Raw genomic sequence first — 18,253 nt, 5'->3', positions numbered from 1 at the left:
CAGAAAGAGGACAGGACTTTAGCTACTCATCATCACCTCATCAGATGGATCAAGTCCAAGCCACTTAGGAGGGAATGAGCAGTGCATTTTTTTCATTGCGTTTTGGGTTCTCTGTAATAGGTAAATGACTAGTTTTATGGAATGAGGAGGAAATAAATAAAACTTTAGAACTTTCAAAAAGAGAGGTAAAACTTGGGGAGAGGGGGACAGACATTATATAATGTGTAATCTGACCTGTTTTCTCATCCCACTTCAGCCTTATCTTGAAGAAAGAAAAGCCTTTTTTTTCCCAAGAAAGACATTGGAAAAGTCAAAACTGTTTTACCCAGTTTTTTTGCACTGATAATTCCCTGTATAGAGCAATTAGAGATTTCCCCATCATTACATATGTAACAATAAATATATTTATCTAACTTTGTTAGTTATGTGAACATTTCACACAGGTGGAATTTTTTCCACAATTTGAAGCCTATTTTAAGCTCCAAAACTTTTCACATTTTAAGAGTTTTGGAGGAATTTCTCTATCTTCTTTTTAACAAAGTAACAAATCTAATTTAATGGAAATAGCTTAGAGTGAGAGTGTTCTAGCTTAGAGTGCTACTTTCAGGTTAGTGAGACTATAAATTTACATGCTTCTACAGTAAATGGTCCTAGGCTTTTAAAAATTCATTTGTCTGCTTTTTCTATGATTTGTTTTTTCTCCTTTCCATATCTCTTCAACTGGGCTGGCGGTTAGCTCAGTTGGTTAGAGCACAGCCTTGTAACAAACATCAAGGTCAAGGGTTCAGATCTCCAAACTCACCAGCCTCAAAAAAAAAAAGAGAGAGAGAGGAAGAGAGTATCCATATCTCTTCAACACTGTTAGTGAGCTGCTTATAGCAGTCCTTTACTAATTCTATTTCTACTGTTGTAGGCTTTGCTTTTGTCTAGGAAGGAAGTAGACTAAGAAAGGACCTCATGGACTCTTCTGTGACCAAGAACACGTTAATATGTGCATGGCTGCTCTAGTTGCATTTTTTTTTTTTTTTTCTGTGCTTTATTTTACTAATATCTGAGTTGACAAGAGGGAGGCCATGCAGTGTTGCTGCTTGTTATTTGAAGGTGATGATGATACACTACTTCTAAAAGCATTTACTAAACTCCTATGATATGCATAATGCTAGATACTTTATACACATTTTAGCCCTGCAGGTGTAATGTATTTTCCCCATTTTACAGATGAGGAAATTGAGGCACAGTGGGGTTTTAAATTTCGCCAAAGCTCACTTAGTAAGTAGTAAAGCCAGTATTCAAACCCAGTATTATCTGACTTCAAATCCAGTGTTCTTTTCATACCAGGACTGGCTTTTTTCAAGCTCAACCCTGAAATCTGTATGGTTGAAAGACTGGTCTAGCTCTAAGAAGCGTGAACTGCATTGGCAATGGGTATTGGGCCTTTCTCATGTAGAAGTGTGTGTTTACTAAAAGTTGAGTCTCTGTTTTTAATGTATTTTGATAAAATTCTGTGAATATGTAAGCTCTGGAAAGTTTTCCCAAGCTAGTACAATAGTGTAGGTAATAGGTGAAATGTACGTAAGGAAACCCCACCCCAGTCATTATTTCCCCTTTCCAGAGTCCCTTCTCAATAATGTCACTCACTTAATGTGCTTCCAGTGAGTAGCGCCAGGTCAAAACAGCTGCCGAAGACCATCTGCTTAACTCTGAAATAATCAGAAGCATTCTGAAGCCTGTGGAATATAGTCTCTCTCTCTTCACCCACATAATTGTGCCATGACTGACACAGTATTCCTTCAGCACCCATGAGCACTTAATCCAGGAAGCCACTGTAGCAGAGTTTGGATCTGAACTACTCCACCTCAATCTTTGACTAGTAACTAGATGTTTAGTCTTTGAGCTTTGTATTGGGCTCTCAGATAAAAGTGAGATATATATTTAGGGGAGGTAGGTGATTAGGTTTAGAAATTTTTTTTTGAGTAGGGCTGGTCCATGGCTCACTTGGGAGAGTGTGGTGCCGATAACACCAAGGCCATGGGTTCGGATCCCTATATAGGGATGGCTGGTTTGCTCATTTGGGAGAGTGTGGTGCTGACAACATCAAGTCAAGGGTTAAGATCCCCTTGCTAGTCATCTTTTAAAAAAAAAGAAACTTAGCTCCACTGACTCTTAAGAGGGTGGGAAATCCTATTATGGTGATTGAAAGATGGAGCCTTGAAGAGGTAACTGGATTGTAGGGCTGTGCAGTAGTGAATGGATTAAAAATGGTGGCCAGGCATTGTTCTGAGGGTTTTAAAAGAAGAGAAACACCAAACCCGTGGCCTTGGTGTTATCAGCACCACACTCTCCCAAGTGAGCCACAGGCCGGCCCTCGGGCTAAGTTTCTAATACATAAAACTTGGGAGACACAAATCAAGCTTCAGGGAGTTTTGGGAGGACATAATTCAATCTACTACAGATATATAGTTTAATCTTATTTACAGATAAGTAGACTAAAGCCCAGAAAGATAAAGTGACTTTTGCCAGGTCACACAGTAAAATGGTTTCACATATATTTAATTGGGTGCTAAAAACTGAATACTAGTCCTGTTCCCATAGTGGGTGTAATATATTGATGGGCTACCAAAGGAGAAAGTTCAGCTGTGGCAAAATGCATTGAAAATAAGAAAGAGCTAGGAAAACATTAATTGAGAGTTTTACTGGTTCCTTTTGTAGTTTTTCCCTCAAGGGACCTGGCCTGGAATCCTACTCAGCTACTACTTGTATAAAGCAGTGTCATGTAGGGCAGGTGAAAAACCATCCTGGTGTTGATGCACATTAATGCCATTTTGAAAGCTTCTATTTTAAGGGGATTACTGTCCTTTGGAAATCAGCTTCTGAGAATGTTTGTATTAAGCCCAGGGATATTTTAAGTTGCACTGAGTCATAAGAGCAAAAATACAGAAGGAGGCAATCATCACATGCAGTAGAACGGTTAGTAACTAGTCTAACCCAATTAGGCACAGGCTGTTGGAGTTCTAACTAAGCAAATGGTTTGTTTAAATATAGTTTTACTTTATTTTACTGTAACCGAACATAAGACCATAGATACGTTCAGATGTGGCTATTTTAGTCCTTTTATTCCAGGTGTTAGACCTGAAAGCTGAAAATTGACCTCAGAGTCTCCAGAATATATATAAGCTAGATTTGGAGGTAGTTTGCTAGTTTGAAATAGAAACTGCAAATACTGGATGAAATCAGCCCTTTATTTATGAGAGAAAATCCCAATTAAGAAATGCTCTTATGAAGGGTAAGAGCTTCCACAAAAAAGATTTACAGAAGAGCTCTTCCCAATTTAGCCACTAAAGAGTAGGGGAGGAAAGGAGGGTGGAGAAATTAATTAATCCCCATTAATTCACTGGGGTTGGACAAGCTTGAATTTGCTTGCCAGTCCTGGCACCACTTAAGCTATGTGGCTTTGAGTAGATTACATAACTCATCTGAGCTTCAGTTTTTCCCTCTATAAAAATGTGGTAATGATATTTATTGTGCAGGGTTGTTGAGATTATTTAATGTGATAGCATATATGGAAGCACCTAGTATGATACTTGGCTTAGAGTAGGAGTTTGGTAACTCCTCCCTTCCTCCCCACTTTTTCTAGAGGAATACATTTCTGGGTTGTGCCAGGATGTTAGAAAGATGGCATTACCAAGACTCCTAATTGCCCAGAAAGCCCCTCTAGGTTTTCTTTACTCCCTGTCATCTTTAGGTGTCTGCTGTTTTCTTGTCTTTAAGATAATGCACTGCCTACCCTTGAAATTTTGGGGGGACTGATGTGCTTTTTCAAAGCCTTTTCAACTAAAGGCTAGTTCAGTGATTCCTACCCTGTTTGCAGGCTTCAACATAGATGAGTTAACAAAAGGTAAGGAGAAAAAAATCCACTTCCCAATTCAACCAGGAATCTATTCAAACTCCCACCACATGTCATATTCCCTACCCCAGCTATGTCTCTCCATTCCGGTTAAACACTGGCAGAAGCTACCTCAGGTCTTTGGTATGCATTTGGGAAATAGAGTAGTCTGCTCCTGTAGTTGCCTATGAGTGTCAGACCTGGGACCTAGTTCTTCCTGTTGCTCTCAATACCTGATCTACAAGTTTCTTTAGCCATCCTGCCCTAGTGACCTATTGCCCAACTAAGGAAGCACCATTGGCTGTCAGAGATGGAGTCAAACTTTTGAGCCACACCCAAAGAGTAATGCTTTCAGATTGCAGCATTTGTAGCCTATGCACTCACACAGTTTCTCTCATTCATTAGGAATTTGACTCAAAAGGGCCACTGGCTTATCTCTGATCTAGGAAGGTAACTATGTTGACTAATCCAGTGACTGAAACACTTTTCCAAGATCAGTATTCTTATGAATTGTTCACTTACAACAAAACCTGGATGTGTTTGATACTTTGTGGATAGAGGAGGTTTCACTACCAGTGGGGGATGAATTTTACCTGCCAAAATCTGGTATAACCTTTAAAAAAAAAAAAATCTTACAGTGTTAAGTCTTTCCGTTTGCTAATAGTCAAACTCAAGCCATATTTAGGTGTCTAACTTCCTTTTGGGTTGTAATGATTTAGGAAGGACCCTTGAGTAAAAATCCTCAAAACGAGATCATTAACCTCATGCTGTTCCAGATGTATTTCAGATGGAGTTGCATGAAAAGCATGTGCCAGCCAAAATCACATACTTGTAAGGTCAAGAACCCACCCCACTCTTCGTGTCCAGAGAGCTCTAGTTAGCATCCTGTAAAGAGGAAACATCCCTTAGATGGGAGTTCTTGGTTTAAAAAAAAAAATTACAGATGAAAGTCTGTACACAATTTATCTTCCCTTTTTTCTCCCCACTCTTTTGTTTGGTGTTAATATTTAATGAGAAGATGGAAGCGTTTTTTCTGTGAATTTCCTAGGTACCTGGTTTTTCCACTTTAGAATTTAGATAGGAAGTAAACACTAGCTAGTAAAGTAAGCAACAGAGATAACAGTGTTAGTAATGGAAAGTCAGTAGGAGTTAGAATATAGGTGTTTTCGGGCCGAGCCCGTGGCGCAGTCGGGAGAGTGCGGCGCTGGGAGCGCGGCGACGCTCCCGCCGCGGGTTCGGATCCTATATAGGAATGGCTGGTGCACTCACTGGCTGAGTACCGGTCACGAAAAGGACAAAAAAAAAAAGAATATAGGTGTTTTCTTGCTTTTGTTCATATTTTGCATTTTATTAAAAATACAAAAAAAAGTTAAAAAAATAAGTAGAACAAATCTAAAAACAGGAGGCATGAACCAGGTGGTTCAGATCCTTAGTACACTTCACTAAGCAGGGAGTCACTGCATCTTTCCGGGCTTCATATTTCTGAATTATAAAATTGAACTACCTCCTAGGGAGGAAGGAGATGAGGATGAATGTAGAAATATCTTCATAAATCTGAGTTCCTTGGAGGCATAAACAGACATGGGGGGTAGTTATCATTATTCTTGTTATCATTGATGCTAGTGTTTTGATGTTTATAATTAAGTGGATTAGATTGAACCCTAAATTCCTCCTCAACATGCACTCCTCCACCCAAAAAAACACCACGTCATTTTTACTGGGCTTTCTGTGTTAGCCTGTTTTCAGGCCAAAATTTCACATGTAGGTTATATAAGTCACACTGAGGGCTGATGGCATTTAAAAAATGTTAGTACCGAGTATCATTAAATTTGTGCTTTCATATTGTGGGTTGTGAGGTTGTGAAAAGAATTGAGAAACAAACTTCCAGGGCCTGACTGAACAGATTAGGGGAAAGTGTTTTAATAATCACATGCCTGTGAAGTTCTTTCAATATATTGAGGGCATCCCAGAAGATCTGCATTCCAGACACCAAGGGCATTTTGCCAACTTCTTTGTTCATCAGATTTTACAAAAGCCTCAAGTTTTATGGCTTTCTCGGTTTCCTCCCTGATGTTTCCTGCAGATTGGAGGTGCTTACTGTGGTAACCCAAACACACTGTTTGTATGAGTATAATAGGACTTCAGCTACACAATAATAGCTGCAACTTTTCTATTCTTTCAGAAAGTCGTCATTCTCCAAGTAATTCTTGTGACTTGAAAAGGGAAACAAATGCTGTTAGTAATTAATTGATGGATTAATGGGGCCATTTCAACTGGACCAATTGTGGGTTTCGCTTCACCCTTGAGTTGTGCAGCTCTGTATCACCTCGGCAAATCTTTTAACCTGTTTGTCTGTTTCATCTGCTTGGGAAATGGAACTCATTCTACTTACCCAACCACTACTTTGCTATTTAACTACCTGCTAATAAAGTAGTATCTCTGGGAACAAAAGATATATTTTCTCACTTGGGGAGATTCTCAGCTTGAGGAGATCTTCGTGTTAATTTCCTATATAACTATGAGTAAATTGTTCAATCTCTGAAGGACTTTCTTTTCTTTTTCTTTTTTTTTTTTTTTTTAAAGATGACCGGTAAGGGGATCGCAACCCTTGTCTTGGTGTTGTCAGCACCACACTCAGCCAGTGAGTGAACCGGCCATCCCTATATGGGATCCGAACCCATGGTCTTGGTGTTATCAGCACCACACTCTCCCGAGTGAGCCACAGGCCGGGAAGGACTTTATTTTCTATAAGGGCATAGTGAGGATTAGCAGTTTCTACTCAACTATTTCTGGAGATTTTGAAAGATCAGATAAAACGTACTTAAGACACCCTCCCTCACACACATCCAAAAAAACATGCCATGAACAGAAGGTGGTAGGACAGTCTTATCAATGTAAAGTTTGGAGCAGTCCAGTGAATGGAACTAGTTGAATTAGCTGGACATCTCGAGCCAGGGAAATGGCAGGAACCATTTTTGTGTTGTGCTGTGTGCTTGTGTTGATTCTCCTGATGAACTAAGAAGTAAGAGAGGCTTGTTGCACCTAGGGTTGAGAAGTACAGAGTATGTGCCCAGTAAACCCATTTGATGTCATAGGAAGAACACCATAAATATACTGGAAGCAAAGAAAATTCCAAAATATATAAGATTGAGAAAGTGGAGAGGAAGAAATGGAGGCTTAAAGAAAAAAATAGGGATCAGTGAACATTGGAGCCACAGAGCACATGAGAGCACATGGCAGTTGACAAGTAATCTTTTTTGACTATCTTGGTAGAGGTTGTTGCGGGAGAACTGGTAGGATATGTGTACTTGTGATATATCTATCTCATTGAATATCTCTTCTGTGCAAGGCATTTGACATCTGTCTTCTAATCTAATCTTCACAGTTGCCCTTTGGAATAGGTAGAGTTCCTTTTTACGATGAATAGGGTCACCCATGCTAATGAGTTGCAGAGCTGGGATTTGAATCCATTACCTGGACTGAGCAGATACATCAGCTTATATAAACTGCATAATAAAAACATTTCTAAGTGCAAAGTAGGTGCAAACTAGAAGGAGTGAAGATGGAGCGCCTCTAGATGCAAATGGGGTGAACCAAATCCAGTCTGAAAATGACTTCTTGAAATTTTGACACATTAGTGACCTTTATATGATAAACACTGGCTTATAATAAGGTTCTAGAATGTTGGGAACAAGTGCCGAGGACTTTTGCAAGTACTGTCTGATTCATATATATTCATCACCAGTCCATTGTGGACCTTGAACAGAAATTCTCTGAATTTCTTTAAAGTTTGTGTACTATTGATGTGATTAAAAACAACAGGAATGAAAGGGGGCTAGTTTTATTTTTATTTTATTTTATTTATTTATTTATTTATTTATTTATTCATTCATTCATTCATTCATTCATTCATTCATTCATTCATTCATTCATTTTATTTATTTATTTTTTTTAAAAGATGACCGGTAAGGGGATCTCAACCCTTGGCTTGATGTTGTCAGCACCATGCTCAGCCAGTGAGCTAACCGGCCATCCCTATATAGGATCCAAACCCGTGGCCTTGGTGTTATCAGCACCGCACTCTCCCGAGTGAGCCACGGGCCGGCCCATAGGGGGCTAGTTTTAAATGTGTGAGTTTGTTCTGGCATTTTAATTTTTTTCATATGAAGTCCCCTGTGTATGCTGTCCAAGTGATAGCATATTCCCGTCTGGGATGAGTCCCACCTGGCTGCCCTCTGTCTGACAGAGAGGCTTCCATTCTAGTTACCAGAAGCTACGGACATGTTTATTCTTCCCTTTCTTTTACCTTCTGTTTCTAGTGTTTTCTAATGTGTAGTCTTCAACCTTTCTTCTACCTACCTAGCTCTTTAGTTGGTTCCTGGGACTCCACAGCAACCTACCCCAGTCATTCCTCTTTACCACTACCAGATAACTCATTTTCCTAAAACACTGTGTTCATCATGTGACTCCCCTACTCAGTAGTCTTCCTGGGCCCATTTACTGTCCATTCCAGAATCCCAGATGCTCTGCCTACCTTTTAAGGCTAGATTTCCCTTTTTTCTCCAACACAGATCCACTATTCTAGTTCTTCTATACATTTCTACCTCTAGTCCTTTACCCATGTTCTCTTTCCACCAGGAATCTCTGATCTCATCCTTTAAAACTGTTCTAATCCTGCCAGTCCTTCAGTGCCCTGCCCAGGTTCCATCTTCATATAGAATAAACCTTCTGTTGATGGTTCTTAAGTGTTAGAGATACCTACTCCTAAGGAAACTTATCTCCCTCTATTCTTCCTGTTTTTACTCAGCTACAGCCACACTGGCCTACTTGCCGTCCCTCAGACATGCCAGGCTAGTTCCCATCTTGAGAACTTTATGCCTGCTCTTCCTTCTGCGTAAGATGTTCTCCCCCCACCTCCATCTTCACATGGTTTTGTTTGTATCATTCAAGTTTCAACCCTCATTGTTGAAGAGAGTTGAACAGGGAGAGGCCTTACCTGACCATTCCAGCTGCACCAGCCTCTAGGTACTCTGCCATTTACTCCTGTTGATTACTCATCTATACCCGAATTCATCTTGGTTTTTCTGCCCTCCTTCCCTGCCTTTAGAATGTAAACTCCTGAGGGCAAGAACTTTGTCTTGCTTACCACAGTATTCCCAATACTTTGAACATGACTTACACACAGCAGGCTCTCGGTAAATGTTTGTTGACTGAAACATCCCATACACTGTGCATGGCCATGGGGGTGGTGGTCACTCCCCTCTGGCTCTGGCATTTGAGGGCTCTGAATTATGAACATCCAGGTGAGTGGACTGTCCAGTGTTGGAATAAGCTACTGGTGACTGATAGAAAGTCAGTTTCCTATTATGTGCTATTTATCTTCTGATGAGGTCCGCTTATTTGTACTGTAGTTTTTGCCTCTCCCATATGCTGCTCAGAGCAGAATAAGGACTACCTCAGTATTATGGGTATTGCTCAAATCTAGCCAGGGCTTCTGGCCTTGCTGTAAATACTGTTTGTTGAGAAGACTGCAGAAAAGCCATGTTGCTGTTTGATTTGGCCTGTGGCAAGCTGTCCTTTCCAGGGACTAAGAGCTGTACCCTTGGCATGCCCTGTTACCCCAGGCCACTCAGTTTCATTGTGCTCTTATTTTCTTCCTTTGCAAAGTGGGTTTTGGGGATTAGATGTAAGTAATACCAGGAAAAATGCTCACATAATGCATAAAATTCTAACCTTTCCCCCCTTCTTAGATGTGAACGATTAGAAGAACAACTAAATGACCTAACGGAGCTCCACCAGAATGAAATCTTGAACTTGAAGCAGGAATTGGCCAGCATGGAAGAGAAAATCGCCTATCAGTCCTATGAACGGGCCCGAGACATCCAGGTTAGCATGAAGGATAGGGTGTAGAAGCTAAAGTCCAGAGGGCTAGAAAGAAAGAAGAAAAGAAAGGGAAAAAAACGAGAGAGTAGGACAACAGGAAACACTTACAGCAGCTGTAGTTCACCTACTTTCAAATGACTGAGGTGTGCTTCTCAAAAATCTATACTACTGAGGGTGGTACACATGCTTGGGTTCTTGGGAAATGTTTCTTAAGGTCACAGTAGCATCAGTATATAGAAAACCACATGCATTCCATCTGGTGGTTACAAGATGCTGCTCTGACAAGGCTTATAGCCATCTTGCCTGTCTTTTCTGCTGTGAGAAGTAGGCTTTTGTCCTAGCTTCCAAATTCAAATCTCATGCAGGCACATTACCAGGCAGTTTGTGAAAATAACCCATGAGGCAATAATGTTAAAACTAATGGTCCATCTATTTTATTCTATGGGGAAGTCAAATATTTAATTTTTTCTTATTTCTATGGGGAGGCGTTTCTAAGGAACAGCTTCTGGTGGTTTCATATGAAAATGTCTTGAAAGAAGCTAGTCTCAGAGAAGGGAAGTGGTCCAGGAAACTTGTATTACAGCAACCTCAAGGAATCAAGGGGATGTCTAGATCATTTGCCCAACTGCCATCTTCTCTAGGCCCTGGAATTCTGTTTATATTTTAGTCTTTTTATTCCCAAGATCATTCTGAACCAGGCAGCATTCATTTTCTGTTCATTCTCTAGCTGACTTCAGCCTGAAATTGCCCAAGCCTTACCTCAAATCCCAGGAAACCAGGACCCGTTGAAACCAAGACCCAAAAAATCCAGAGCTCCAACCACTGCTGAACTTTGGAGGATGTATGACCATAGCTAGGGAAATAGGTTCTGTCCCCTGAATGTTATGGTGAAATTCTTGTAAACTCATGGGTGAAGATCATGGCTTTGAGGGGAGCAGATCACGTTTAGTGTTTGGTCTAGTGTGAGAGCATAGTGTCCTCTTTACCGAGATCACCTGAAAGGGGAGTGTGTCCTTCTTAAGAAGCAGGGTCAGAGATCCCTTTCCACTGATGTCGGGGATTGACTTGATTTAGAAAATATCAGGTAGTATGTACAAGGGCACATGTTCAGAGGGTATTCACTGCATTATTGGTATAGTGGACAAGTTGGAAACAACCTAAAAATCTCCAAGAGGGAACTGACTGAATAAACTGTGACATAACCGTACTGTAAAATGCTATGTAGCTGCTAAAAACCGTATTGATCTCTACATATTGACATGGAGAGATCATCAAGACCCATTGCCGAGTGAAAAAAGTGAGTTGTGGAACAGTTCTTATAGTACACTGTTCATGTTGGGATAAGAAATAAAGATGATAATTTCATACATTTCCCTAGGCATATACATGCATCACTTAAACACAGGTAAAAGGGTGGACACACGCCAACCTGTCACCTCAGGGACAGGGACTGGAATTAAAGAAGAGGTCAAGCCGACCCTGTGGCGCAGTTGGGAGAGTGCGGCGCTGGGAGCGCCGCAGTACTCCTGCTGCGGGTTCGGATCCTATACAGGGATGGCCGGTGCGCTCACTGGCTGAGCGTGGTACGGCCAGTCACAAAAAGACAAAAAAAAAAAAAGAAGAAGAAGAAGAGGTCGAGAGACACTGTCCTATTTGAAAAAAAAATTTTTTTTTTTTTGTAAGATGACTGGAAAGGGGATCTTAACCCTTGACTTGGTGTTGTTAGCACCACACTCTCCCAAGTGAGCTAACCGGCCATCCCTTTATAGGGATCCGAACCCGTGGCCTTAGTGTTATCGGCACCACACTGTCCCAAGTGAGCCACGGGCCAGCCCTTGAAAATTTTTATGTTGAACAAGTATGTGTGTCCTGTGCAACTTAGAGTAATCATTTTTAAATGAAAAAAGAAACATCATATATTTGAGGTCTTGTCATTAAAATTTTCTAGACCAAATAAATGTAAGTGTGACCACTGCTTCCTGTGAGCCATCCCACAGGAATGCAATGGAGGGCAATTTAGGGAAATAATAGTCACTTGAATAGTGAGTTATACGTCTAGCCTTTTGCACTCAAAAGAGCTCTAACATACTTAAAATCATTGGCATAGCTCAAGATGCATCTGGCTTGCCCAAGGGGCATGTCAGCCACTCAGAGTATTCATGACGTATAGAAGTACTAAGAAAGCTTAACTATCGCTGTTCTGGCCCACAGGAGGCCCTGGAGGCGTGCCAGACCCGCATCTCCAAGATGGAGCTGCAGCAGCAGCAGCAGCAAGTGGTGCAGCTGGAAGGGCTGGAGAATGCCACCGCTCGGAACCTTCTGGGCAAACTCATCAACATTCTCCTGGCTGTCATGGCTGTTCTTTTGGTCTTTGTCTCCACAGTAGCCAACTGCGTGGTCCCCCTTATGAAGACTCGCAACAGGACGTTCAGCACTTTATTCCTTGTGGTTTTCGTTGCCTTTCTCTGGAAGCACTGGGATGCCCTCTTCAGCTATGTGGAACGGTTCTTTTCATCCCCCAGATGATGCTGGCACAAGAATGCAGTGCTCCCTCCCCTCTGGCGAGTGCATGCAGCAGAGAGTTAGACAGCAACTTACCTACTCTGAAGTTTTCTACAACAACAAAAGAGTTGAGTGAATCTGTTTACATTTAGGATAATGTTTTTTTCTTCAAGAGACGCAATTGCAATAGTATTTTTTAGATTTTATCCAAGAAGTTTTTTGGGCAAAAATCTTGGATCATTTTTATGTAGCATGATTTTCCTCGGGATGCAAATCTTAAACAGTTCTTTAACATGAAACAACAATCTGGAGCACACTGAAGGGCATTCTAAATTGTGGCTTGAAGGACTGCACTAAAACCCACTAAAAAGATAAAAAAAAAAACCTGATTAGGGCAAACCAATTATACCTAACACCTTGCCTTGTCTGGGCTCACCACCTCTTCCCATCCCAGAATAACTTTACTGTGAAATCCTACCACATTCCATGTCTGAATTCTGGATTCAGGGTGGATTTTCCTTGTCCGTGGAAGAACACATGGATCTCCCTGGCTTTCTCACCCAAGCTGGCCACTCACACTAACCCTAGAAGTATGGTCACTTTTGAGCCTGGTCCCTTAACCTTGCTAGGATACAAAAGTGAGAGCATCGTGCCCCACAGGATCACTGCACAGTTCTATTACAGTATTTTGACATAGCCCTCTACATATGTGATTTTAAGCAAAGTCCCTTGGCCGCACTTTTAAGGTTTTTTTTTTTTATATGTGTATAGTTACCAACTTAATAAAAAATCTGAACAGCATACTTGAAGAATGTAATACTCAAACTCAGTGCTTCCTTATGGTTTCTAATAGGATTTTTTATTATTGTTATTATTATTATTATTATTATTATTATTATTATGGGTTTTTTTGGAAAGGGTTGGGAGGGTCTTTTATCTTTCCTTTGAAATAAAGAAGTGATGTTTTTAAATGAAGAAATGTGTGGATATTTAAGTGTGCTGCTCCCTCTTGTCTTGAAACAGTTTAAGAAAGACTTGCTATAAATGCTGCCCTCTGCCGCCCTTGTTTTGAAATACAGCTTAAACTCCATTCTCTGGCTGCTGCTGCTTTCTGGTGTCCTGCCACCCCCACACCACTGCTTTCAGGCTTGGCTTGGTTGGAGAGGAAAGGGGTATGCAGGGAGAGGGGGAGGCTATTTCCACAAACCAGCGTGGGAGGAGAAGGACTTTTTTTTACCCCAAGAAAATGTTCACCCAGTGACCTTGGGCTGGGGTCGTCTTTAGAAAAAATTGATACTATGTTATGAGAGTCATAAATAATGCCTTGTTTCCTTAATTTATTTTTTAATACCCCGTAATTACTGAAACCAAAGTGATGTGAAGTCTTCTGTCTGCATTTTGGCCCCAGCATCCTTAATTTCGAAGCTTTATTCTGTCTGCCTAAGAGAATCAATTGAAAATGATTCTCCTACAGAACAGAAGAGGAAATGTCAGGTTAGAAGGGCCCATGTTTTGGGTGTACAATATTGCCAGCTTCTTATTAATCTAGATGACTTATTAACCTAACTAGGCTCAGATCAGTGGACTTTTATAGACAGTTTAGAAAAATGGTGTGAGCCTTCTTCCCCATCCTATAGCCAGTTCCATCATCCTGGTGGAACGTGAACTTTTAGAGCTTATCTAGAAAGCTTGGTTAATCTTTACATATTATTCGTAGTTTTGGGTCACAAATGCTGTTCCCTCTTTGCCTCATTCTGTGCATCTAAGTGGTGAGTGGGGGCATTTAATATGCCCTAAAAAGAGTAGCAAAGTATGCTTTGCCTATTTTCCCCATACCAGGAAATTCTTTTGGAACTAGATTAGCATTGCCCTATCTGTCTGAAAAGATGGTTTACATGACAGCTCAGCCTCCTTTTGCTTTGGCAAGCTGGCCTTTTCAGAGTCAGTGTGTTGTTTCCATAATCACTTTGGCATTTTAACTCAGGTACCCCAGTCTTCACCCAGACTATTGCAGTATACCAGTTAGCTCTGTTGCCTCCTCAAAATTCACACCCAGAGCAAGGACCACAGGGGTGATTTTTCTTTTAAGAAAATAATTAGAAACAATTCATGTTCATGCCAGAAACAAATTGTCCACAAGCCTATATACTCTTAATGTTAACTTTGCATAAAAAGTATTGTAGTGAGGTCCAGCCCGTGGCTCACTTGGGAGAGTGTGGTGCTGATAACACCAAGGCCACAGGTTCGGATCCTATATAGGGATGACTGGTTAGCTCACTGGTTGAGCATGGTGCTGACAACACCAAGCCAAGGGTTAAGATCCCCTTACCGGTCATCTTTAAAAAAAAAAAAAAGATTGTAGTGACTTTAGGCAAGAATGCCAAAGGACACTATGACCTTGTCAAACTAACACAGTTTCTCCTTTGGCTTTATTGCTCAAAATAGAGAAGATAAGCCCACAAAGTTGTTGAAAAGATGCTCTAGCCACAACCCACCAGTTTTTCTAAAGTAGGATTTTTGAGTTCCCTAAATTGCATGGAGGCTACTAAATTTTGGGGGCACTGGAAGTCACTGTGGTAGATGAATGGAAGTTGTTCCTAGTTGCCTTGGGACAGTTTCCTTCAAGGGAAAGTTTTCATCTCTGGAAAGCCCCCTGAACTCCAGCCAAACAGGTCCATGCTGACTTTGCATCTTCCTCTCTCAGACTGTCTTAGGAAGGACCTTCAGTCCAGATCAGGCACAGTAATGGCTTTCTAGCTCTTTGGTTATTCATCAGGCCCAACAGTTGTCTGCATTTAACGCTACTTGTAACCTTGGATCTGTTTTCACACCTTCCTGTACTTTTTGCTGCCCATCCCTGTTGCCTTTGAGTTTCTTTGCATTGTGGCTGTTCTTGGGTTCTCTTGTCTGTTCAAAGCTCTTCTGTAACCTTGCTCGCTAATGGTTTAACAATTGTTCTGGGTGGAAACTTAGCCTCACTTTAATGCTTCTGCTCTTTAAAAAAAAAAAAAAAAAGACTGCATTCCCTTTGAAATGAAGCATTCCTCTGTTACTTGTTCATGATGGTGCCTCGCCTGGCTGAGTGAGGCTGGGTGTGTTGGCCTGGATGACTCTGTTCAGGTAGTAGAATGACCATCATTTTACATTTTTGATGTTAATTGAAGGGCACTTGTGTCGGCTCCAATTTTGATTCTTTGGTATACTCGATGCATCCTAGCAAGGAAGGCTTTCTACTCCACTGGATTCATAAGAAATGAAAGTAGGTTAAACTTTATACTTAGGATGCAGATCCCCATATGGGCCAGCCGCAAAAAAAGTAAATTATTTATATTTCACTAACTGGATTTTCTCTCTCCCCTGTTCCAAATGGAGTAAAAATCTGATGCCAAGAAAAACACTTGGATCAAGCCTTCCTTGCCAGTGATTTCCTAATAATAAGCATATTTTCATGTGGTCTTCAGTGCATTTGGTTTTGCTTCTGATTTCATATTCCTTTGAGGTACAGTCAGTTGAGTGCTGAGTTCCAAGTGAGTCCAATGAGGAGCTGCCTTCCAGCTTTGGAAAATATGCATCCAAAATAAAACCAAACATTGTTATAATCAACCAACACACAGAATTATGGTTCCCACACCTCCTCTACCAAATGAAACCTGGGAATTTGAATGTGACTCTGAGAGTTAACATTTCTGTCTGTGTGTTGTGTATGCTAGGTGATACCCTCAGTAGGGACTGACTACTAGACTGTGTGTTTTATCAAAGTGTGTAAGAATAAAAACTCACTTGCACGAATTGAAAAGTAAAGAAATGACACTTGTGAACGTGTGAACGTTAACACTGTAGTTGATAGATCTTAAGCTGCTAATTATTGAGAGAGAATTAAATTTATGTTCTGTCTGGTTGCTGCCGATTCTCAGCAGCACTTTTACTGTACATACAAATTGAAATAAAGACCTCAGCTATTAACTTGGTGGTCAGACTCAGATTTGTTTTGCTCTTTATTTTTACATACTCAGTTTCCAGTGCCAAGTCTGTCAATATGAGAACTTTCCACTAGTTTGTTTTGAGAAAATGTGTGTGTGTGTATTTAGCCAGTATCTTGTAACTGACAGCTGGGTAGCTGTCATAATCTCCCTGAATTTTATAGACATCATTTCACATAGGTATTTTCCTAAAGTTCCTTTAAACTGGTGGATAAGACCATCTTTTAGTTCTTTGGAGGGGTATACAAGCAGTATCCCCCAAATCCAGTATCTAATGATCCCAAAATGGGCATAATAATCCCAGTTCATCCATACAAGGCTTTGCTAAATAAACGTTATGATGAGTATAAACATACTTTGTAAAACATTTAACATTTAAAATTCTATATATACTCTTACATAAAGAGTTATTATCCAGCCTAATCCTATCTGTGGTTTTGTTATAGAAGTAGTAATTTCCATTAGAACTTTTTCCTCATGATCTCTGGGAGGCCTCTGGAAATCCAGAAGCTCTAAACTTGTCTTTGACAGAGTACCAAGCAGGGACCTGATGACTTGGTCCTTTACCACCCCAGTCTGAATGTCAAGAGATTTGGGCCCCACTTGTGGCTTACTAGCTCTGTGCCACTTACCCCATCTATAAATTAGCAATATCACATCACCCAACTTGATTCTGCTAGTGGGTGTTGTGAGAGCAAGGGATGTCTCTTGTGAAAGCTTTAAAAGTTGCCATGAGAGTGCCATGAAGCTTCTTGAAATATGGGGCAGACTGCCATGTACAGTATGTGCAGGTTCATTGCCCAGTCTCAAAGAGATTCATAAGTGAGTTACACTGTGAACAACACATCCTAGAGTTCTGCCATGCATAACGGGCGCATGGAGCAGCCCTGATAATGGGCGATATATAATTTGAAAAAGGCTGTTTTATTTTCATCCATTAAGAACTTTGGAGAATGAGAGGCTAGTTATATACACCTGAGAAGCTGTGGTGTAGAAAATAGATTGGGAAGGCAGGGGAGGGTGTGTCCAACTGGAAAATGCATGCCTCTCCTAAAGGATTCAAGTATATTATTTTTAAACTCTTTTGTCCAAACTAAACACCTAGCTAGCCAACTTGTAACCCCAAGTCTACACAGTAAAGAGCAGCTAACATTTATTGAGTACTTGGTGCCTGGCACCATGCAGTTACATCAATTAATTCTCCCCCCAGTCTTATGCAGGAGGTATCATCTTCGTTATCTAGGAAAGGAAACTGAAGCTTTGGTTAAATGGGTTGCCCCAAATTAATTAGGAACTAGTAAATTAATGCAATGGAAAATAGATCTGTGAAACAAATGTGACAAAAGATTGCTGTCCACAAGTGAGTGGAAGAATGCAAGTCAGTAAGAAGACAGCTCAGCAGAAAAATAGTCAGATGTTCACAGAAAAAGAAACAAATAGCCAGGAAGCATTGCAGAAAAATGTTTGGCCTGCTGTTTAAATCAGCACATTAAATGAAAAAAAGCCAGTTGTGAATAATGTAGTCTGCCATTCATGTTGAAAATATTTTTATTTGTGTAAATATATGCATGGAGATGTATAGAAACTTCACGTTAAACTATCGCAGTTATTTTGGGAAGGGGAGAGGGAGGAATGGTGGTGAAGCAGGACTTTCGTGTTTGGCTCCTGTAAAATATGAATCCCTTTGAAGAGAATGTATTGTGTACTTTTTAAATTAAATACATCTAAACTTTTTAAAAAGAAAATATGTCCATTGAGGAGAGGTGAAAAAAGAATTGATAGTGTTCCTAAGACCTGATTATGCTAGACCATGGCTCTGGACCAAGTTTGGAGCAACTCTTGAGCCTTCTTCTAGCCCTGGAAATCTTGGCTTGGTGGTCAAGAGGCCTGGAGGATTGAGGAGGAAGGGCAGGTGCAGAGGTGTGATCACAGCAGCTGGGCTGCCCGTCTAGTTCAGCCCTTCTGCAGCAGCCTTTGAGAGCCACTCTATCTATATGAGACTGGG

At 40.7% G+C, this 18,253-nt stretch overlaps 1 protein-coding gene across 4 annotated transcripts in view; it reads left to right on the top strand.

Annotated features, from left to right (window-relative positions):
• The window catches only part of TMCC1 (transmembrane and coiled-coil domain family 1), a 201,605-nt gene extending 185,386 nt beyond the window's left edge, over positions 1-16,219 (top strand). For all 4 annotated transcript variants that reach the window (XM_063113760.1, XM_063113762.1, XM_063113763.1 and 1 more), the window contains exons 3-4: positions 9,634-9,769; positions 11,978-16,219. In XM_063113760.1, the coding sequence (XP_062969830.1) occupies positions 9,634-9,769; positions 11,978-12,292 (451 nt within the window). In that variant the 3' untranslated portion in view covers positions 12,293-16,219. The remainder of the gene's footprint in view (positions 1-9,633; positions 9,770-11,977) is intronic.
• The last annotated feature ends 2,034 nt before the right edge of the window (positions 16,220-18,253 follow it).

Source organism: Cynocephalus volans, chromosome 11, assembly GCF_027409185.1.
Source record: "Cynocephalus volans isolate mCynVol1 chromosome 11, mCynVol1.pri, whole genome shotgun sequence".
Lineage (NCBI taxonomy): Eukaryota > Metazoa > Chordata > Mammalia > Dermoptera > Cynocephalidae > Cynocephalus > Cynocephalus volans.
Note: the sequence above shows the minus strand (reverse complement) of the source record. Positions and strands in the feature narration are given on the sequence as shown.